Here is a 24,681-nt window from a genome sequence, read left to right on the forward strand (position 1 = left end):
ATTAGCTTGATTTGATATTTTTGATAAATAAAATAATGGATCTTTCCCTGTGAGGAACGGCAAGTGTTTCTCTCAGTCTTGTTTTGAAGCTTGAACTAAAAGGTTGGGAGGAAGGGATTTCCCATCTTTTCACGGTTCTTAGTTTAAGAATTTAAATATTCTAACAATTTCAAAGTAAAGATTGTAATGTGTGGCAAATAAGTATTCCAGGATTAGAAATCTATTATTTATTAAATCTTCTCATTTCCGCAACACACGCAAATACAAACAAGCGTAACATACAGATAAAACACCAAATAAGATAAAAAATTTATTTCGAGTGAGAGAACGTTCAGAAACAGTGTTCCCATTTTCACTTTGCGGATCCAACTCACCATCTCATCGCCAAATGGCCACCACTCGCCAATACAGGTGCGCCTAACTGTCACAGGACCTCCAAATATTACAAATTATTTCTTTTTGTGTATTTCCTAAAGAAATGTTTATTAAAATGGAGAGTTAGCGGAAATTGAAATCTTACAAGATGTTTTGTAGAAGGTCTGTCAGTAGTTTAAAAGTATTTTTAGATATGAATTAAATTAATCTGGAGTCGCAGGAGATCATTCTATTTTATTCATTAATGCTACTCTAATGAAAATAAAATACTTAAACGTATTCAAAAATAATGTTTTATTTTATAACCACATTGAATAGCCGACCCAATTTAGGGTTTAAGACTGCTGATGTTCAACTCCGTAGCCTTGTAATTTGGAACTCAATCCAGAAGAGAAAGGAACTCCTGGATCAAGTATTGGAAGAAATTTGTCTTCGTGGAGGACTTTTTTGATGAAACTAACCCGCGTTTGCTAATCATAAAATCAATTCAATTTACGAAGTCAATTTTGATACATAAGAGGTAAATAAACACATTGAAACATTAAATCATTAAATCAAATTGGAAAAACCGCACAAGGCAGCTAGAACCAAATTTGTTTTATATAATAGAAATAAGACATAATTATTAAAATAAAAATGAAAATGTAAATGTGTGATTGCAAAACAGTACTTCATAAGGAGTTGTTACATGGATCATCGTTTGCGTTACATGGAGAGGAAAAACACGAAAACCTCCCACGTTTAACCTGAAATCAAGGGAATCAAAAATAATATCGATGCGTTTCCTTATTAAATAAATAAATACAAATGCTACATAAAATACCATATCTCGGAGCTGTAACGTGAGGAAAGAAGTATTTCCCGCTGCCACTTTTTTCATGACATTACGAAACACGTAGTCTTGGCATTTCTACAGTGACGTTATGCCGGAGGAAAATATGTTCATCTAATTCCATGCACACAAAAAAATTTAAGTTATTACATTGTATGATTATTTATAAGATATGTTTGCAACATTTATAATTTTAATTACCTTTTTTTAAATGGCTCAAAACTTGTCAAGGAAAAAGAAACTGAAATTCGGAGAAATTTTGAGAGAAAATTTGAAAATTTCACAAAAACACTAATACAAAAAAAATGTATGACTGAAAAGAGGTAGATAAGCTACAAATAATAAAATAAAATTATATAAAAAGGATGGAAAAATAATTCTTTTTATTTTATATATTATTAATGTTCCGATTTTAATAAACAAAAATTTTAGAAAAATACTAAGTATTATACAGTTTGCAAAAAAAAAAAATAATAATAATAAATAAATAAAACGTCCTGAATAACTTGTTGTTGTTAATGTTGATCTAATGATTGGGACTTCATGTTCTGCGGCTCAATATTAAAGCTTTTAGTGGGTGATCTCAAATATTTTAATTAATTAGTGAAGACGATATTTTGAAATACTGAATCAGGTACAAAAACTTACATTCTTTCACTGAATAAACATATCTTTTTAATGACGAATTCGGATTTCTGACTCTCAAAATAGAGCCGCAATTTTAGAAATAGAGTCTCACTAGTTTGGTTTGAAGAGCAGTTCAAAGTTCAGATCCCTATATGTTAATTTTACTTTTTGCGTATTTCACACCAGCTCGAGAACTTTTAAAACGAATTGAAGCATTTTTGCACACAATTATACAATTCGTTTATTATAAGAATAATTCCACACAAAATATACATTTTAGTAAAATTTTGTTATTTTTTCTAAATTCATTTAACACAGTTGAAAAATTTTTAATTGAAAGGTGCAAAATTTTTTACATCATTTTAACGAATGATATTTTAAATGACAAAATACGAAATTTGAACAAAATCGGTCGAGTAAGAGGCCTGAGAAATAGTATTTTGAAAATTAGATTTTTCAGTACCTATTCGCCTGATTTTGCTCAAATTTCGTATTTTGTCAGTTAAAGTTACATTCTTTGCGTTGTTAAATTCTTCACGTTTATGTTTCGTTGTTCATCTCGACATTCTCATGCTTCAAAAACCATCATTCTGTGTAAAATATATTTGTAGGTACTGATAAACATCAAATTGTCAGTTTTGGGACGAAGCCTGTCTTGGATTTTTAAAACTAGATTCAAGGCCCAATGCATTGATTGTTGCTTTGCAAACGTTACATAGAAATGGGTAAAACTAGGGGAGTTAGGACACATCATTAGTTTTAAAACTGCATACTTACCTATGCCCGAAAATGTCATCATACGCCACTAGGGGCATCTTCCTATTATAAACTGTTTCTTTGCGGGCTTCTGAACAGGCCATAATAGTTTCTTATGAATTTATTAAGATAGTACGTTTTTTCTAGCGTTATGAACATACATTATTAACTTCGCACACCAAACTTAGACGTCTACTTTTTTTGGTGGGGATGATTCAGATAATTTCTTTCAAAATGTGGTACTCTTTATTTAATTTGAGCTTCAAAAAGCAGTTCATAAATTTACTCAAAAACTTAAGAACTAGAATTCAAGAAAACAAAAATTAATTTCTCAAAAATGAGGAATATTTTTTCTTTGTGTTCAAAAATATTCCGGGAATGTGTTTGGCTAAAACAAATTTCATTCTATCATCTGGATAACAAATACTAAGGGAATGCAAATTTTTTCCGATATTGAAAAATTCATGTTTTCAAGATTTGTCTGTACAACTTGATTTAATGATAACACTAACTTATGTTTATCAATCCCTTAACTCTTGTTACAATTGTATGAAGAATTAAGCGAACAAATTTTACCCAAAAAAGTAAATAATGCACAATAAAAGCAGTGGTGTAGTTGTCTGAAACTAATGGTGATCGTTTTTCATACTCAATCATCTGAATTTGTATATAAAATAATAATTCTGATTTATAGCCCCATAATAAAATATCCTACAAAATGTAAGATTCTATAAATTGCTCTAATAGCCTGTTTTAAGAAGTTTTTTTTTCTTTTTTTTGAAAATTACAATTACGTGAAGAACTCTTTTGCAATAAAAAAAATATCCAAATATAATAAAATAGAACTAGTAGCACATCTATCTGAAAACAAATCTAGTCATTTATAACAGTATTTCCAAAATTGTAACATTTATCCATCAGTTCTTCTACGAAAAGAAATCATATCCATAAAGAAAAACACATAAAAGAAAAAAGATAAAGTTGAAGCAATTTCCATAATTCTGATACATGCTATGTCATATGAAAAATACATCATCGACTTATTGATGGAAAAAAAATCTTTACTATTGGAATCCGAAAGATTGGAATTGGGAGATGGAAATGGATCTTTTTCTTCTTAGAGCAAAAAAAGAAGAAAAGAATCGCATTCCTTCATTCTATTTTATTCCTTGAGGATCATTAATCTTTGCAATACCAAGTGTTTTATTATCCACTGATCCATTATAGATAGACTATCGCACCTGATTAAGAGTTTCTTCTTGAAGTTGTTGGAAGTAATATCTTAATCTTTTACATATCTGTAAGATCTATAGCGTTTTGAAGTGTCGGAGATATTCCATTTTACTACGATCTTCCGATTTCTGTCATTTTTTGTAGGAAAGAGTGATTTAATAGCGATTGGTACGTGGATTGATTGGCCCTTTGGCGCACAATTTTTATTGAAAATTCTTTTCATACTTTTTTCATTGTTTTGAATTAATTTAGGTCAAAATAAGTAAATTTGGCATTTTAATAATTAAGGGTAATGGAATACAACATGAAACACCGGTATCTTTTTCTGCGTAAAAGATAAAATCTTCCAAACACTGCTCTCTACCAAACAATATTTTTTTTTCAAATTTGCAGTTATTGAGATCTGGAAAACAGTTATTCATCATTGAAATTTATCTTTAACTTTCAAAATCAGTTGTTGATAAATTTTTGAATATGAATTGAAAAATTTCAAACTACTTTTCTTGAATTTTGTAATTTAGAATAAATATTATTCCAATAGACTAATAGATTTTGTTCAGAATATAATACAAATTTTTTTCTTATAATAAAAAAATTCATAAATATATTTTTGGTTGAAGTTAGAGAGCATCAGAAGAAAATATATAAAAGGGACGCCAGTGTCCCAACTTCGTCAGAGCAGAGACGATTGTGCTCCGGAAAAAAACCGGATTTCCAGATTTTTCGTTAACTTCGATCCGAAAGTTTCCAATAATTCAAGGTCTGGAAGTTTCAAGAAATCATCGATCACATTTATGTCTAAAAATTCTTGTATATTTTATTTAGAAATATCAGAACTAGAATTTACACTTGGCATCTCTGTCATTTGTAAATATTTTTTCGCGTGGAATAATAAATGTGATTAGGCATAAAAGTAAACTTATACATAATTATTCATTTAAGTTATGCTGCATATAATTTATTTAGAATTTCATGTTTTTAAAATATAAATGATTTAAATTTATGAAGACATTAATCTTTTGAAATGCATCATTATTGATTTTACTCGAGAAATTTTCAGGATTTTTGAGTTGGGCTCACAATCACCCCTGTCAGAGGTTTAATGCAAAACGGGAAAGAAAGTTTCAAATTTTGGTGGATTCACACTCCATTAACATTTTTAATTTAATTAATAGATTATTTATTTTAACAAATAGTGATTATATTTAATTTGTTCCTGATTTAATTTTTTTCGTTCAATGTAATAAATCATAAAGTTTGAAGTTCTTTATTTTGCCATCGTCAATCCGGGTAAGTCTTCCTAAACTAGGATCACTTTCCGAATCAAAATCACTAGCTCGGAATTTCTTCATAGTCACAGTAAACTTTCCACAATGTTTCACACGCGTTACGGAAGTAGAGTGGTCAAATATGGAGAAATTGAACACTTTGATCTTCTATGTTCAATGTGCTGTCAAATCTCCAAAACTCGACGAAACGTCTCAATTTGTTCTTTACAAAGAAGCTTAAGCTGTCAGCAATGGCATAAAAACTATTATTGCAGATACTTCAAGTATTTCAGAAACTGCACTACTGCAATCTGTTGCACACAAAAAATGCATTGACTTTTTACTCAACGAAATATATCAACTCTATATTCATATAAGTCACAATCAATATTTCATTTTTTACCTTTTAGTGCTAAACCATACAAAAGTTGCTGTTTTTTTTCCCTTATTTATTTAAATTGAAAAAAATTTTATGAAGACTTTATAATGGTAGTAAAAGACGACATCTTAAAATGTTGATTTGTAAATTATATTTAACTTTAAACAGATTTAGAAATAATGTATTCTTTTTACATGCAAGGACAAATTTCTAGGCGCAACAAAAAGAAAATGAATTATTTTGTTTAGTATGATTTGTCATTGTTTTTGAATAATAAAGAAAATTACTTTTTAATGCTGCAAAGAGATTATTAGCTCTCTTCTTAACTGTCAAAAAGTATTTTTCCCAAAATGTGAAAGCTCTTTCGGTATTTTACTTTTCAAGAATTGATAACTCTATTTAAAAATTATTAAAGACTAACTTTTGTATCTTTAGCAGGATGTAGCAGAAGTTTGTGACGTTATTCTTGATTTATTTTCCCAACTCATTTTGCAAAAAAGACTTTAAAATGAAATAAACTTGATGTTTAATTAATTAATCTTTTTCACTCTATTTACTACTTTGAAAAATAAGAAAATGTAAAAAAGATTCGTTTTTAAGCTTCGAGTTTAATTTATACTAATTTTTAATACTAATTCCTATTTTTGTCTTCAAAAAATTACATTTTGTTTGACAGTTCATGTTTTGATTTAAAAAAAATTTTAAAATAAAATCTTTTTTTAAAGTTTTAAGTGGTTTAATTTGTTATTTACCAGGTATCGTAAACATGTCCAATAGCTTGAAAAATAAATAAACGGAAAATGAAGGCAAATATAAATATAAAGCTTGCTTTGTTTAGCTTAAGAAAAGAGATTTTTCTCTGACTAATTTTTTTTTTAAACTTGAAGTTCATCAGCAGATGGCGCTGAAAACTAGAAAAGATTGTATTCAATTTAAACACCAGTTTCAACGACAACGTGGTGCAGGCTGATGACTAAATTCACACGTGCAAATCGTTTCAGCTTGATTAGTTTGGCAAACAACAAAAAACAAATATTTGTAGTTATTTTTTCCCCTGTCAGCAGCACCACCTGTTATCGAATTAAATGACTAATTTTATAACTTAGTGAAAAATAATAAGTGATGCAGTGTAGTGAACCGTAGTTTTTTCCCTCAAAATTTTTTATTTTTTCCTAAAACGAATTAAATTATTTTTTAAACTGTAGGTCATTTCCATCGCTTGGAACTTCATAATAAAACTATGCTATAAAAATTCTTTTGCTATAATTTTTTTGATTTTCAAAACAGTTGCCCCATTGACGAATATCAAATATATTGAAAACGTTTTCAGATGAAAATCTTACCGATTTTCATCTGAAAACGACAAAAGTCAACTAGAAAAACAAAAGAATTGTTAAAGAGAAACATAAACGTTTCAGTTTTTTAAAACTACACAAAATAATATGTTAAATCATATTGAAACTTTCAATTAAAGTTTCATTATTCATATTACTTTTTCAATTTCCTTCTTATATGCATATTTCAGGGGCATAAGATCATCAATCATAGTTTTTTTATGCATATTTGCTTAATTTTTTAAACAACTCGTTTAACAACTCTTTTTACTATAAGTCAGTGACATTTAGGTATAAAGTATATTTGCCATTGCATTTTGCATTTATTAGAATTTTTGAGATCGTAAATCGAAAAAATTATCCCCAGAAATTAAAAATAAGTGTGTTGCTCCCCAGAACATTTTATTATGGTATGTATATTGCTAAAAAGTATATTTCTAGGTCTGATTTTCTAACTTACCCCATTCAAGACTAGTTTTTTTCTTTTCCAATAAAGAGACAAATTATGACTTTAAATGATAAAATAAGTTAAATATTATAAGCCGTATAAAATAAAAATTTACTATTTCGGCAATTGGAGGGCTGGGGCATATATGTCATTTTTTTTTTACTGGTTACATCCCAGTGAGGTTTTCTTCTGCGGAACGTAACTAGATTTACGAACTTTTATGCAGTTATTTCGAGTAACAACCAAAGTAATCGATATAAGTTACAAATTTATTGCTCTGTTTTCTGGCATAGATTGTTAAAAAAATACTTGTTTTCTTTGTTTCTTTGAAAGAAATACTTGTAATTTATTGTCGGTCCCTCAAACCTCTGAAAGCTTTAAACTTTATTGCAAATTATGAAAAATCGCTTGAACTAATCACTTCTAAAATTATAAAATAGTCCTTTAAGTATTTCTTGATAAATTTGAAAAAATATCAAGAAATGTAAGCGTCTCTTCCAGTATTGTAGGGTAGTGTATATCTCAGTGGGACCGAATGGTTAAAATACTAAATAACTAATTTAAGCTTAGGTCAAGTTAGATTAATTAGCGTTAGTCCCTGGAGCTATTATTATTGCGTACGTGTAAGTTCGATAATTATATCAAAAATTATTAAGATCTTCCATTTTCTTTATTTGGCACACTGTGGAATATATATTTTTATTTATACTCAACAGTGCCTCATTCATCCCCAACGAATAGTCCTGTGCGAAGATCAACAGCATTACGAACTGCAGCAGATTATTCTGAAACGAAGACGATTCGGGACATAACTCTTGGACTGTCTAATATGGAACAAGCTCCTGCCAAACCTACACTGGCTACACCGATTCCTCTAAGTATGCTTTTGTTCGTCTTTATCTTGATACAGTTGAATTGTACTAGGTGCAGCTATTAATTTCCAAGATTGATCTTATAACCCATTCAATGTGTTTCAAGATGCAGAAGTTTCAGAAACAACTTTTTAAGCCTTTTCGGTATCCTCTACAATCCTGACATTCTTAATGTCTTCGTCATTCTTAAACCTTGTTCCTTAAGCAAATTTTTCAAATAAAATATGTAGAGTAGGGTTAATGGTGAATGGTTTTAATTTCTCCACCACCAAAAACAAAAACTTTGTCAAGGGAACAAGACTTGGAAAATATCCATTACAAAACTTCTCACGATGGAATTGAACAGTTTTCTGAACCGAAGTTGTTTCTAAAATTTGCTCTTTAAGCAAAGTTTTCAGTTTCGGAAGTAAATAAAAAAAATGTTGACTGTGGTGAATAGTAAAGAAGAGAAAAAAGACTTAAAATTATCGAAGTCAGAATTTAAGAGCATTCCTAACCTAAAGTTCTATTCTGAAACATTTACATTCAAGTACAGATATGTTATGGAAAATGGATGTTACTTTGTAACAAACTCAATGGTGATGTAATTCAGGAAATATTAGATCCTACTTGGATGTTAATAACAACACCTAGTAAATGCTTCAAGATTCGTTGCAAAATTGCAGAGTCTCTGCGTTACCCGATCGATAATTTTTTTCTAAATACAGTTTTTATTACAGTATTACTATTAAGACTTCACAATTTCGTGACCAACACCAATGGTAGATGGGGGGCAATGTAGTCAACATTGCACACGAACCGTCATTACTTCCCAGACAAACCGGTACTCTTTGAAACTGGGTGATCTCCTCGCACCTTTTGAAACAATTACAAGCCGAAGGATTAAAGAATTGCTTTGAAGAGAAGAAATGTCTTAAAATATGTCGCGAAATCTTAAGGCTTCATTAGGACACTAGGTTTAGGACTGTGTTGTAAAATCAAAATTCAGTGGCGTGACAGCTAATGGAGGGCCGAAGCTGATTAAAGTTTTCTTGACCTTGGGCTCTTGGGAGCAGAAGAATATGTTCCGGTTGGGTAGTCAACAGAATGTGGAACCCCTACTATTTAGCATGCATACTACTGAATTGGATTACGCTTGATTATTGCAGTGCTGGTTATGAATAATTTTTCCAATTAGTACTTTAAAAAGTAAAGCATGGTGCGTGACATTGCGCAAAAACAGTCATTACTTTGAAAACAAATTGGTACGTATTAATCTGAAGTGGGTAGTATTGGAGCACCAATTGGGATTAAAAACTACCAGGAATCGAAACTGTGGTGAAGTGATTGGAAACCTTAACCACAACTACGACTAATTTTTCTAAAATCAAAAATACTCCTTTAAATCGCATCTTTCTTAGAACATGTTCAGGAACGTAACTGATATATTTTAAAAGTGAAGACGCATGCAAGCATACGTTTGCATGAGAGCCAATAATACTTTCGCATCATTCTGTATGCATACATTTAACAAAAAATACATTAAAGCTAGTTGTTTATTCTTTACGGAGAGAGGAAGGCGAAACTGCTGCCTTCAATTTTAAAGAAGTATTGATTCAATATTTTCTCCACTTTTCCAAGAGGGAATGATCTATTTATTTTTGAATATTTTAAGCGCAAAGCTGTCTAAATCCCATTACTAGATTTACTACGTTTTGATAACTCTTCCACTGTATAAAATTTACATAGATGCATATCACAAAATTTTTTATGAACCTCTTTGACTATTTATGTATGTATCAGTTGTATCAACAATTTCAGAGCTTCATTATGCAACAAATATTTTTAAGAGGTTAGGTTATAAGAACTCATATAAATATTTATTTATTTTTAGATAATAATTTATAATTGTGTATATTGTTTCAAAGAGTAAAGTATATGCAGGGGAGCCTCCTCATAAATTATAAATTTTTTACAAACTTTATACAGACATTTTGGGGATAATTCCTTTCAAATGTAGATTTTTTAATCCTTTAAATAATAGAACAGAATCATTGGAATGTGCTTAAAAAGTTAGGTTTTTTAAAGATATAATAATAAATGTTTTTCAAAGACATTTTTTAAGAGTATAAAATTTTTCATAGGATTAAGTTTTATTTTCAATTTTAAACAAAAAAAAATTTTTCTTATATAGTTAGCATCTTAAAATATCACTTTGATTTGATCGATGCTGACAAATTTACACGCGTTTGTAGTTTATTATATTAATTATTATTACTGCTGACACTCTTTAACTGTGTGGGAAAGAGTTTGTCTTGTTTTCAGAGGTTTGTGGCGTAACTACCACTACAAAAAGTTTAACATCATTCACTAGTATATAAAGCATGCTAACTTGATTCAATCACGAGGTACCTTTTGATAGATGAAGGTTGGCATGGTCGATAACTCCCCCCCCCCCACATTGGTGACCTTCGAACGTGATTTGCTCTCGCAAGTAACGCCCACTTCGCAATCTCTTAACGGTTACGCCTACTTCGATGGATAGTCCACATTGTACGGTTGACTTGCTATTTGTGAATGCATCATTCACCCCCTGCGCTGTTGCTTCTCAGTCTCGTCTCGAACATTCACACAACGTCTACACTCTCAACGCCTGCATACTCTCGACTGCTAATGGCAACACAGGAGCGACTTCTACTGTGATGTTAATACACCTCTCACAATCAGCACTCAAAACTCCGGTGACCTTAATTGCAGCTCTCCCGGTCTTTCACAAGTACAGCAACTAGTGAGATCTGTTCATCGAATTATATCTCTGATAAAATTCTGGTGGGGGAGTACTGTGGCGTAACTACCACTACAAAAAGTTTAACATCATTCACTAGTATATAAACCATGCTAACTTGATTCAATCACGAGGTACCTTTTGATAGATGAAGGTTGGCATGGTCGATAACTCCGCCCCCACAGGTTTGACTATTATTTTACTCGTTAAATCTATCTGTTTTAAAACTATTTAACTCTGTTAGAACTCTGTGCATGATGACAAAGCAAACTTCAATCATTACCACCTTCCAACCAGCTAGTAAGATCAGGCTACGGTCCTGTACCTGGCAGTAACACAATTTTCAATCAGTTTCTGACCATAACACAAGCAGAAGTTGTAAAAAGAGTTGTAAAGCCAATTGTTAAACGAAAATTTGATCACTTTTCAACACGCTAGGGTACTCATATTTCAAATGGAAGAGTACCTGAAGACACTATAAGTTAGAATTTCCTAAATATTTTAAGTAAATTTTATTTTTATTTTATGAACAATCGAAATTTTGGAGTCCTTCTGGCATAAGCAAATTAACAGAAACAAAATTAAAAAGAAGGAAATAATTAAGTAAAATAAGATTTTAAGAATTGTGTTTTTCAAGCGAAACTATGAAGGAGAAAAAAATTCCCTTTTTTTCAAATCTAAAAAGCAAAATATTGGGGCACACTACTTCCGTAATTAACTTTTATCGCTAACTAAAATTGGTGACAAATCTCCACTTCTTTCGAAAGCAATGCGGTGACAAATAGATGCGCTCTACTTTTAATTCTACTAATTAAATTTTTCTTCCATATTTTCTTTAATCTACTCAGTATTTTCCTCTGTCCGCTATCTCGGAGCGAATCTCCGGTTTCTCTATGCTCTAGTCGGTGTGTCTTTCTTTTCCAGAACCGATTGTACTATAGTCCTGAAATTTAAGCAGTCTAATGGGTAATTTTAGTACCCGATTCTATAATTCATTCAAAAATTTCAGTTAGTTCGTTTAAGAGAGGTGTTTAAAGAAATTATTTCTTCTTATTGCATTTGCATTATACATTCTAAGAAATTAAACTGTAGAATATTCTAATGGGTTTTTTCTTCATATGTTTAAAAGATAATATCAGTGATGTTTAATAACTTGCAGCTCTCTTTATATAGAATCTAATCTATCATAATCTAATAATGTAAAGACTCCAGGAATTCCTACAAATAAAAATTCATTTGAATTATTTTAGCACCATTTATTGTATTGGTATACACTATTCAGTTATGTGTATTGATTTGTAGAGTTCGTATATGCCAATTTATTAATTACTTACTTTTTTTACCTCATACAATGAACAATCATTCAGCTATCATAATTATAAAACAGTTTTTTGATTTGCTAAAAAGTTCAAAAGATCTCACAAAATACGTAAAAATCGAAACTGATAGCAGCGCAAATGTTCAACCATTACCCCGCTTAAGTTGCAGCTAGGAAGAGGGTACGTTTCTTGTTTTTTCAGTGACACCATCTATGGCCAAGAATACGACCTCGGCCACACACACGTCACAGCCTGCTTTTACAGAGAGGACCTAATCACACACTAGTAATTCATCCACAGATCGTAATTTTGACCTGAACCAGCGAACGATCAATCTCTAATTCAGTAGCCACAGAGGTATTGATTTCTTATGGGTACTTGGATGACTTTGTAACCCCGACAGATTTAACGTGCATCAGTCACAGTTTAATACACAGGAATTCTTCGACCGGGGGGATTTGAACTCATTTTTTCACGAACACGAACCCAACGTCCTACCAACCAGGCTATCCCGGCCCTGCTTTAAGTATTAAATTAAGACCATATTTTTTAGATTGCAACTACCTCTTTCCCTATGTTTTAAGAATCTAAAGTACAAATCCATTGGAAAAAAGTATTCAGAGGAAATATATATTTATGACTGATTTCATAAACTAAAATATAATCTAGAGTATTAAATTAACATATTTACAATCTACTTCTCTGACAATTAAAATTGCATCTTAATTGCTTGAAAATCCAACTAATAGTTTCAAAGTTATTCAGGTATACCGTATTTTATTTTGCTCATCTTACATTTACCAAACAATTCCTACAACAATCATACTGGATACAATATATTCAACCATAAAAATATTTCTTTTAAATTCAACTTCTTATCTTTTAATTTTAAATGAGAGTAGATCTCGTGCTTGAAATGTAAAATATTTATCGTGTCATTTTCATTCACGTGAAAATGGTACAGGAACAAAGCACGTTCGATGTTATTAAAATTTGCGAACACTCAAAAGTTATTCATTTTTCGAAGATTAATGATTACCTTTCAAAACTCACGTTCTTGTTACAAAAGTTGTCATTTCAACTAGAAATTAATATAAACTTGAAAAGTCATCGTTTTGGATGGCTTAAAATCCATTAATATTTTCTAGCTTGTCTCGGTGCAAATATCCGGCTTTAAGTCGCATTGCCCACGATTAAGTTTTAATAATTTAACAATAAATTCATTTTATTTTCAATCGAAGAGTTGATATTTTTTATAAATTCAAGCACGAGATTACAAAATCTGAATTAATGTTTGAACTTAATTTGAAATGTTCCATATTAATTCTGCTGAGGCATAAATTGCACTTTATCAAGATGTTACGTAAAAAAACTTGGTTTTCAATACTATTTTCACTCTTTTTTTTCTTGTTCTGCATTATTATGTCAACTTTAAAACATTATATTAACTCCATAATGAATTGAATCAACTACAATCAACTATTATCAACTATAGTAATCAACTATAGTTGATTCCGAATGGATAAAGAATTTCGATGAATCCAACCAATCGGGCTAATTTTTTTCTCAGTTAACAGAGTAATTTTTTTTTTAAGTTTGAAAATATTACGTAAAGTTTATTTCCTTTATTTCGAAGTAAATATTAAGTAATAAATTATCAAAAGTAATAATTTAGTTACAAATTGTCAAAAGTAATAATTTAGTTACAAATTGTCAAAAGTAATTATTAAGTTATAAGTAATCGAAGTAACTATTGACTATAACCAGATTCGACTAGTTCCCAGACAAAAAACACTGTTTTGCTTTATAGCTATAAAAAAAAGGTCATTGTGTTAATTTAAATCCTTTCTTGATAAAAAGAAACTTTATTTGCATTTTAAAAGGTTCATTTTAAAATACCAAATTTAAAAAATTAGAACTCTGGCTTTTTAATATCTTACAAAATAATTATCAAAAGTAATTATTATGTTATATGTCATCGAAGTTTTGTCTATTACCAGGTTCAATTCGCCCCTCAGACTAAAAACACTGTTTGCTCTTTGGCTAAAAATGTTCGTTGCGTTAGTTTAAATCCTTTCTCATTAATTAGAAACTTTACGTTTGCATTTTAAAAGGTTAATTTCAAAAAATTAAATTTAAAAAATTAAAACTCTGGCTTTTTCGGTCTTTTACAAAACAATTTTCAAAAGTAATTATTAAGTTATAAGTTATTGAAGTAATTATTATGTATTACCAGGTGTGACTAGTCCCTCTGACAACAAAACACTGCTTGCTGTATGTTTAAAAAAGGAGTTAATTTAAATTCTTTTTTATTAATCAGAAACTTTACGTTTGCATTTTAAAAGATTCATTTTAAAATACTAAATTTAAAAATAATATCGAAATTCTATATTTTTTGAATAATAAAGTCCAAAGCTATTGCGTAACTTTAGGTTTTACAATTTTTTTTTTAAGAAAAGACGTTAGCAATTTATAAGGATGGATTGTTTGAATATTAATTGTTTGAATACATATTTAAGGATAAATTGTTTGAAATTTATTACTCTTAAATTTAATTCCCTTAACTAAAAAGCCTGAGATAGCTCTCACGATTTTTCTAAATAAATAATATTCGAATAACTGTTCGAAATGATTGTTAAGGGATTAAACGTGATTCGCCCAATTGTATTCGTTATGGCGCACTTGGCGAAATGTATGTTATTCTTATAAAAATATTTCACATAAACTTACATTTTCTGCAACCAAAGCGAATAGGCAAATATATACAATACAATGCTGAGTCAACATACACCAAAATGAGTGTTTAAAATTACTCAACTATCGATATTAAAGGCTAATATCTAAAGTTTCCTCCAAGTTCTTAAATTTATCCTATAACTAAAGAGCGAAGTAATATTAAACAATAAGAGCAATATCGTGCATGTCTGTGTAGTGATAAGGTTTCTGTAAATGGAGATAACTAGATAATTCATTTTCCGTTAGTTTTAAAATTGACCAAAAAATCCCCACCAGATGGTGTTGCTTACAGATAAAAATTTAAAACCAATTTTTCCAAAACAACCACCAATTACAGCATCTACGTAATGCAATATTTAATAGATTCCCTGCAATTGTTTCAGTAAGAGTAGTGAAGCATGCAGCAGAAAACATAATTTTATAATTTTTCCTACCAACAGTGCCAGATGTTGATGAACAACGTATCAAGTTTTTAAAGTAACCGGTTGGTTTCCTAAGCAGAACGCTGCAAACCGGTTTTTCTATCTCCTCGCGTTTTAAATTAATGGATTTTTTAAATCCTCAGCTCATGATGGAGACATCTGTTGCAAATTATCTAGTATCCCGGTAAATGTCTTTTACAGCAGTTTCCCAAATAACACAGAACAACCATTATAGCAGTTTATATTTATGGAACGAATGAATTTACAAAAGACAAATAATTTCATGTACTTGAATATGCAATCAAAATATTTATATGTACAGTACGCAAAAGAAGACGTAAGAAACAGAACACCCTAACTTTCATAACTTTTGATATAATGATCTGATTTTTAAGTACTATGACTCAATTTTAATGGTTCGAAGACTTCACCTTGAATATGCTTATTAATTTTTAAAGATGACATTTCAAGTTATGAAATCAAATACAAGAACGCGCTTTCTCTAAATAACTCTCTCTTCTTTTTCTTTTCTTTTCTTTTTTCTTCTTTTTTTTCGACGAATTCATGTCAAACAAAATATGATGGGTAGACGCAATCTGCAACATATGGTCACAATAGTTTGGTCAGGAGAATAATCGAAAGTTTAGACCTCTTAAAAACCAAAAATTTGAGGATCAAAAATTCAACCCCTTGCTGTCAATTTCACTTTTTGCGTATTTAACCACAGCTCGAGATCTTTTTAAGCGAATCGAAACCTTTTTGCACACAATTATAAAATTCGTTTTTAAAGAAATAATTCCATTTAAAAAATAGTTTATTATTTTATTTAAGAATAGTATCTGTATAATACATTTTGAAAGATACATAAATTTTTGTATCATTTTGAAGAATGTAATTTTAGTTGTAATTTGATGAAATAATTTTAAATTGCATAAGAAATGTATATTTCGTCGGATTTCGTTACATGTTTATACATGTATACGTTAAGTTTAACTTTTTCTTTTTATATTTTACAAAGAAAATTTTGTCGAAATTCCATCATTCTTTGGACGTTCGTATTTGGAGCTTCCAAGACTACAAGCATACACTCGACTTTCTTTGGAATTGGAATTTCGAACATTTTCTAAAGATGGTATTTTGCTGTATAATGGCCAAACAGCCACTGGCATTGGAGATTTCGTTTCCTTGTCGATTAAAGATGCTTTTGTAGAATTCAGGTTAGCCAGAAATTAATTTTTTTTTTATTTAGCAATATTTTATTATTAATTAAAATAGTCTAGAATATTTTATTATATGCATTATTTAAACTATGATTTAAAAATATAAGTTATAAATGAATTAACCATTTTTTTTTCTAAAATGCCATTGAGGAAGATTGCAAATGTGTCTTCAGTGTTTGCATTTGTTTCTTACTTTATATAATTGTTATGATATACATTTTCGAGAAAAGTTTTAATTTTTTTGTCTGTAAGCTTTTGAAATGAGTTATAAAAATATCAAAAATTGATGAGAAGGGCTGTTGGATATTCAATGTCACATTTTATTAAATTTAAAATTTATAGGTTGACAGTAACCTTTTCATTTCTTGTAAAATTTTAAATTGTAAACATTCATAAATCCCTTACAATCACTTAAACTGTTCGTGTCATAGCTTACTTAGTCTTGGCATTTTAATTCGCTGGCAAAGGAGAGTCATTTTAAAGTGATTCGTCGACTGCTTGTTAAACTTGAAATTTCTTCTACTAACTACGAACTACTACCTTTATGATATGCGAAAGTTAAAAGCTGACAAAATAAATTAAGAATATGAGATTTAATAAAATCTTTTCTCAAAAAAATCTCATTTTTTTATAAATTGTCACCTAGAACTTTCCTCTACTAAGATCTTCAATTATTTCTAAAATTTTTAAATATTTTTGTAGATACAATTAAGTTGTTACATAACATTTATATCTAACCTCCTGCAATAGTGTAGCAATTTTCTTTAATTCAACATCAGAAATATAATAGATAATTTTAAAATATATTTAAATTTTAAAAACAGTATTCAGAAAATTATTTTATGCATTTTATGTGAAGAAGGGCTTCGACTTTAAACATTTTATTTTTAAATCTTCATCAAAAATTTGATAAATTATTTCAGACTTAATATTTTCACTACAAACATACGCTGGATATAAAACGCCCCATTTAATATTTCTGCATTATTGAAAACAAAATTTAATTTAAAACATGTTTTAGAAAATAAATAAAATATTAACTAAAACTTATTTGGCTGATTATAGCAAAAATTTTTTAATTAAATTGTTTATTATAATAGAATTAATAATAAATATCATTATAAATTAATTATTATGAGAAATTTAATATAATAAATTAATATATTAAATATAATTAATTAATACAATAAATTATAATTAATTAATGATTATAATAAAATTCATTAATTATTATAATAGAATTATTATAACTGGAATATTATTATAACTTGAATTTATTTATTAATTAGGTATAATTTAGGAAATGGTGCAGTGGTTCTTAGGTCACCCCAAAAACTGCATCTCGGTAAATTCCATCGTTTAATCGCCAAAAGATATTTACGAGAGGGAATGCTCGCACTAGAAGGACAGCAAGATGTTGCTGGTAAAAGTCAAGGTTCTTTAAAGTCCTTAGATCTTGGAGAAAACCTGTTTTTAGGTTATATACCAACAGAAAGAAAAGAGTAAGAAATATTTTTTAATTACTTAATATTTGTTTGTATATCAGCGAAAAATAAAATAAAAAAAATTGTGTAACTCGATGTTGCATAAAATTTACTTTGCATGTTCTAGAATTGCACTTAGAACCGTGAGAAAAACAGGTCCACCAGCATCATTAATTTGAGACATCATAGCAAGCCTTATAGGCCAGATATGTAATACACCATGTACAGAATATTCTAAATGAATATGACGTATTTTAAAAACAGTTCTTAAATAAAATTTATGTAAGAAAAAAAATTTTCTCCCGCAATTCCTAGTTTTATTTCAAAAATTTCCCAACAGATGACGCTGTGGATGACTCTTTTGACCGTTGCATTTTGATGTACAAAAAATTCCTTCAGATTACGAAATATTGTAATGGCCGAAAATATCGGAATGTTAGTTTCTTTCGCTGAAGGATTTTGAAACAAAAATTAAAATGTGATTTTCAGTTGCTCTTTTTTAGTTACAACGCCATCTTTTTAAAAGTTTTTGAGCTAGAGACAGGAATTTTGCGGGGAAAAGTTTATACCTTGCCACATGAATTTGCTGCGAGATGTTTTTTTCTTTTACCTTTAACTGTTTTTCTGTTATTGATTTTTGAAAACTCGTGATCGTAATAAGAAAAAACTTCTTATTAATCAATTGCTGTCTAATACCAAAACATGAATTTAGGAGCATTCAAAAACTGCAGTATGTTGGGCGTGATTAACAGTTATTGAGCAGTTAAGTCAAAATATTTACGTCGAGTTATTCAAGGGAACCGAAATTTCATGGAAAACGCTTAACAGTTTCATAACCATGAAAAAAATCTTTTTTTTTAATTACCTAAAAGTGGTAAGCGAGATAACTCCTTTCTTTATTAAGAAAATGTCTTTGCTGATGATTTAGTCCTGCTCCTTCAACTTAATGGCCGAATCAGTGTGGTCCTTAAGCCTTAAGATTCGGAAATCCTGTTACATTATATAAAATATTCACTTTTTATTAGGATGATCTTAATAATGACTGATTCTTTTTTACCCCACAATCATCAGAAATGTATAAGAAATAGACTGACACATTTGTGGAAGATTTTCATGTTTAACTTTCGATGCAACGCAAAAGCGGGATAGTATCAATTAAAATATACTGCACGAGGTTCAATTTCCCCCCAAAAGTCTGGGGAAGTTGATTACTTAAGAAAAAGTAAGCATTTAAGTAAAAATTTAAATAGAACACTATAAATTTTCAAGATGGTTAGGCTCTTTTAACGCCAACGCTTCTTGGTTGAGATAATCGACTAATATTAATCTTTTGTTCTCGAAATACTAATTTTTGGACAAGATATATTAATGTTACCGACTTTTTTTGCAATACTTGCGAAAAATTTAGACTGTTTTAAATAATATTTACCATTCTTATTTCAATGCTTAATTTGTCTTATAAGTTTACGTCTATTGATTCTTTATTTTTCCAGGATTTTTGATAACATCGCAGTTCATAATGGAATGGTAGGTTGTATTCGACGCCTAAAAATAGGAAAAAAAGAAGTGGACCTTCGATATCCTCATTCCAAAGATATAATAAAAGGACACGGAATACGTAAGTTTAACGTATGAAAGTGGATTTTTACCTTTAGTTTAAAGAACAAACTTTTGTTGTTAGTAGCATCAATCAAGCTAGATTGTGTTTATACGCCTATATTTGTCTGAGGAGAAGAAATTTAGGCGACAGTACTTTTTAGTACTTTTTTGCAGCGTGACTTCTTTATTTTGTGATGATTATTTCTTTTTTTCTATAAAAAATGCCCTATATCGTATGAATTGCGATGATGGCAACTTAAATACGTAATTCGAGATTTTTTAAAAGGCTGCAATAAATAATCTTTCCATATATATATATATGTATATATATATATATATATATATATATATATATATATATATATATATATATATATATATATATATATATATATATATATATATATATATATATATATATATATATATATATATATATATATATATATATATATATATATATATACAGTCAAACCTGGATATCTCGAACTTGAGGGAAGAGGAGAAAAAATTCGAATTATCGAAAATTGCATGTTATAGATGGTAGAATAAAGAAAAATGCTCCTTACATACCTTATTTACTATTCCATATGTATTCTAAAAACACTTTTTACACTTTCAATTAAAAATAGATTCAATTGTTGCTTGCTTTAGAGATGTGTAAGAAAGCTTGTTTGTAACACTTTCTAAGTGAACTATAGCTTTAAATGTCTCCTCTGACATATTTGGCTGCCTCTCAAATAAATCTCCTTACAGTGTCCACTGCAGAAAGTGCTTGTTTGTTAGTAACATTGGGCGGTAAATCTTCGAATTCCTCATCCTCTTCTTCTGATATTTCACAAGAAGCTTTCGTTTGAACGATGATATCATTGTCATGCCACTGACCACTCACTGTTACTGCATCATCTACGTTTACAAAGTTATGAAATTCCAAGTCATCAAGTTTCATGAGTTCGGTCAATCTGTCCCAATTATTTTCGGTGTAGTTTTCAACAGAATTAACGATATTGATTGTTTGACTACTTTCGTGATCTTTAATGAATCCAGCCTTCTTGAAGCCATTCATTATCGTAGAGAGAGACACATCATTCTATACCACTGACATCTTTATGTCCATTTTTTTAAAAAAGCTTATCATTATGAGAATTGGTTTTCCATTCTTAAAATTTCTTCTTTTTTGGAATATTTTTTCATTTCCAGAAAAAAAAATCTACACTATTTATGGAAAAAAAATTCAAATTATCGAGGGCTAAGAAAAAAAAATTCGTGAAATCGAGGTTCGAGTTAGCCAGGTTCGACTGTATATATATATATATATATATATATATATATATATATATATATATATATATATATATATATATATATATATATATATATACAGTGGTGGCCAAAAGTGTGGACTCTTTTTGAAAGTTTCATGTTTTTCAACTTTGTGTGCTTGTAGAATATATTAATTTTCACTTAAATGTAAACGTTTATATATCAAATTGAAGGTAATTTAATGTAGAATTTAATAATAAGTACAGTATTACAATATCTGTATTACAAAAAAGTAATGCAACTATAAGTAAGATCAGTCTTTGATTTGCATTTTTTTAAAGTGATACTTACACAATCAATACTTAGTAGGATAACCCTTATTTTTTAAGACAGCTTCACAGCGTCTTTTCATCAAGTGAACGAGTGTTTGGAGTTCATCTTTCGTAATCACATGGTGTCAAGAATCAATTATAGCTTCACTTAGTTGTCTTTTATTGGATGGACGTTTTTATCGTACAAGAATTTTCAAACGTCGCCACAAATTGATACGTTCAATCAGGGATCTTTTCTCCAACAGCGCACCATTTATTTTTCAGAAGGATTCAGCTCCATGCCAAACAGCAAAAGTATGCAAAGCATGGTTTCAAAATAAAGGTATAGATATATTACCATGGCCAGGAAACAACCCTGATCTCAATCCAATTGAAAATTTGTGGCGACGTTTGAAAATTCTTGTACGAAAAAAACGTCCATCCAATAAATGACAACTTATTGAAGCTATAATTGATTCTTGACACCATGTGATTACGAAAGATGAACTCCAAACACTCGTTCACTTGATGAAAAGACGCTGTGAAGCTGTCTTAAAAAATAAGGGTTATCCTACTAAGTATTGATTGTGTAAGTATCACTTTAAAAAAATGCAAATCAAAGATTGATCTGACTATTTGTTGCATAACCTTTTTTGTGATACAGATATTGTAATACTGTATTTATTATTAAATTCTACATTAAATTACCTTCAATTTGATATATAAACGTTTGTATTTAAGTGAAAATTAATACGAGGGTTGCTATTTATATTTCTGGCCTTGGCAACAGTAAGTGTTACTAGGCGACCGCAGACGATTTTAATCGAAAGTTTGATAGCATAATTCAGCAGACGATTTACCATTATAGCTTCATTTGTGTTGTTGACAGTAAATTGAAAGGTTCTTCTCTTTCAAAAAATGGAATTGAATCGTGAACATTTTCGTGCCATTATTTTTCATAACTTTAGACGCGGATTGTCAAGACAAGAGTGCTTCGATGAACTTAATTCTTTATTCAGCGATAAAGCGCCATCCTACAGCACTGTAAAAATTGGTATAACGAATTTAATCGTGGTCGATGTTCGATCCAGGACGAATCCCGTGCAGGTCGTCCAAAATCCGTTGTTGTGCCAAAAAAGATCGATGCTGTGCGTGAACTGATACAGCAAGATCGTCATGTGGCATACCGTGAGATAGAGGCGTCTTTGGACATTAGTATGACTAGCATCAATAAAATACTGCATGAACATTTGAGCGTAAAAAAAATTTGGATCCCGCATAATCTGACAAACGCTCAAAAAAAAAAAAAAAACTCGTGTTGATTGATGCAAGGAAATGTTGGAAAAATACGTTCAAGGAACATCAAAGGCTGTGTATAACATCTACACAGGTGACGAATCATGGATCTATGCATATGAGCCGGAAACAAAACAGCAATCAACTGTATGGGTCTTCCAAGACGAGGCAAAACCAACAAAAGTTGTTCGAGGAAGAAGCACATCGAAACAAATGATTGCCTGTTTCTTTAGCATTAACGGTCATGTGGCAGCAGTGGCGTTAGAGCAACGCAGGACGGTCGATTCTGAAAGGTACACGACCATTTGTTTGCCAGAAGTCATCGGGGAAATTCGAAAAAAGCAGAAGAACAGGCGAATCATTCTTCATCATGACAATGCGAGCTCTCACACATCGACTCAAACAAAGGCATTTCTGACGGAGCGAAAGATCGAACTGATGGGTCATCCTCTGTACAGCCCTGATTTGGCACCCAATGACTTCTTCATATTCCCACACATCAAAAATAAATTACGTAGACAACGATTTTCGACCCCCGAAGAAGCGGTTGATGCATTCAAAACGCATGTTTTGGAGTTACCTCAATCGGACTGGAAAAAGTGCTTTGAAAAATGGTTCAAACGCATGCAAAAGTGTATTGATCATCATGGAGAATATTTTGAAAAGCAATAAAACCAATTTCGATCCTACATGTTTGTTTTTTCATTATTAGGCCAGAAATATAAATAGCAACCCTCGTATATTCTACAAGCACACAAAGTTGAAAAACATGAAACTTTCAAAAAGTGTCCACACTTTTGGCCACCACTGTATATATACATAATATATATGCATAAATTGTGATTTAAGCTTCTATAATTCCTTTAGCTCTCCTACCAATGCTTTGCGCATCCCACCATCTTTCTGATTTCTGCTCAAGAGAGAAACACCCTTTCTCGGAAAAAGGCACAAAAATACAGAATACAAAAGAATGTCCGATCAGCTTCAGACAGCTAATATATAACTCTCATTAAAAGAAAAGAGAGTGAGGAGGAATTAAGAAATCGATAATATATATATATATATATATATATATATATATATATATATATATATATATATATATATATATATATATATATATATATATATATATATATATATATATATATATATATATATATATATATATATATATATATATATATATATATATATATATATAATTACGATAAGATTACGAAATAATTTTTAAAAAATTTATATTTCAGAAGCCTGCGCTTTACATAAAACCAAATTAATTAGTAAAAAAATAAAGATCCATTTCCCAATTTCACAAAATCATTTATGATTTGAAACATACATTAAACGATTCTTTATAAATAAAAAAAAATCAAATATGTGATTTAATTGGTATAAAGCGAAATAAAAATTCGAAGGCTTTGAATTTTGTACCTGAATTCCTTTGAGATAAAGCACTCAATTTATTTTCGAAAATGTGCAACTAAACTTTTAGAAATAGTTGATTCAACTTGTAATTAGTGAAATCGGAACTGCACAAAATATTTCTATTTTTAATGACTTTTGGGATTTTATTTGAACTGAATAAATACTCGATTTAATCCATAATGAGTACAATATTTATAAAAATACCAACAAGTCATTTTTTCTGTAATATTTCTCTAATCATTATATTATCTTTGACTATTACATTCAAAATATTCTATTCATATCTAGTTTTAATTTATTTTAACCATATACATTTTTCACGCAATTAGTAATTCTTTTCGATAAACAATAAATATAATAAATCATCTTATTGTATTGAAATAAGCTGTGCATATATAAATGATAAATATTGCAAATATTTTTATTAATACTTCGGATTTTAGATCCTTTATTGAAATTTAAATGTCAATATTTTTATATGTAAAGTTAAAAATATTTTTATACAGTTTACAAACTTATAAAATGAAAGTTAACAAATAACTTAGTTTTAAGTTTCTAGAAATAGTTACAGTTCAAATTAATATAATTTGATTAACAATTTATGTATTTAACCTCCTGCTATCAAAGCTTGAGGTCATGGTTTCAAATTAATATTATTTGATTAAAAATTTAACCTCCTGCTATTAAAACTTGAGGTTATGGTTTCAAATTAATA

General features: G+C 29.5%; 1 protein-coding gene across 1 annotated transcript in view; it reads left to right on the plus strand.

Annotated features, from left to right (window-relative positions):
• Window positions 1-24,681, plus strand: part of LOC107441545 (agrin) — a 165,739-nt gene that overhangs the window by 115,518 nt on the left and 25,540 nt on the right. The window contains exons 14-17 of the mRNA XM_071183122.2: window positions 7,969-8,130; window positions 16,384-16,582; window positions 17,875-18,087; window positions 19,563-19,687. Coding sequence (XP_071039223.2) covers window positions 7,969-8,130; window positions 16,384-16,582; window positions 17,875-18,087; window positions 19,563-19,687 — 699 coding nt within the window. The remainder of the gene's footprint in view (window positions 1-7,968; window positions 8,131-16,383; window positions 16,583-17,874; window positions 18,088-19,562; window positions 19,688-24,681) is intronic.

This window comes from Parasteatoda tepidariorum, chromosome 7 (genome assembly GCF_982258835.1).
Source record: "Parasteatoda tepidariorum strain Cologne lab strain chromosome 7, Ptep-v5.0, whole genome shotgun sequence".
NCBI classification, from domain to species: Eukaryota; Metazoa; Arthropoda; class Arachnida; order Araneae; family Theridiidae; genus Parasteatoda; species Parasteatoda tepidariorum.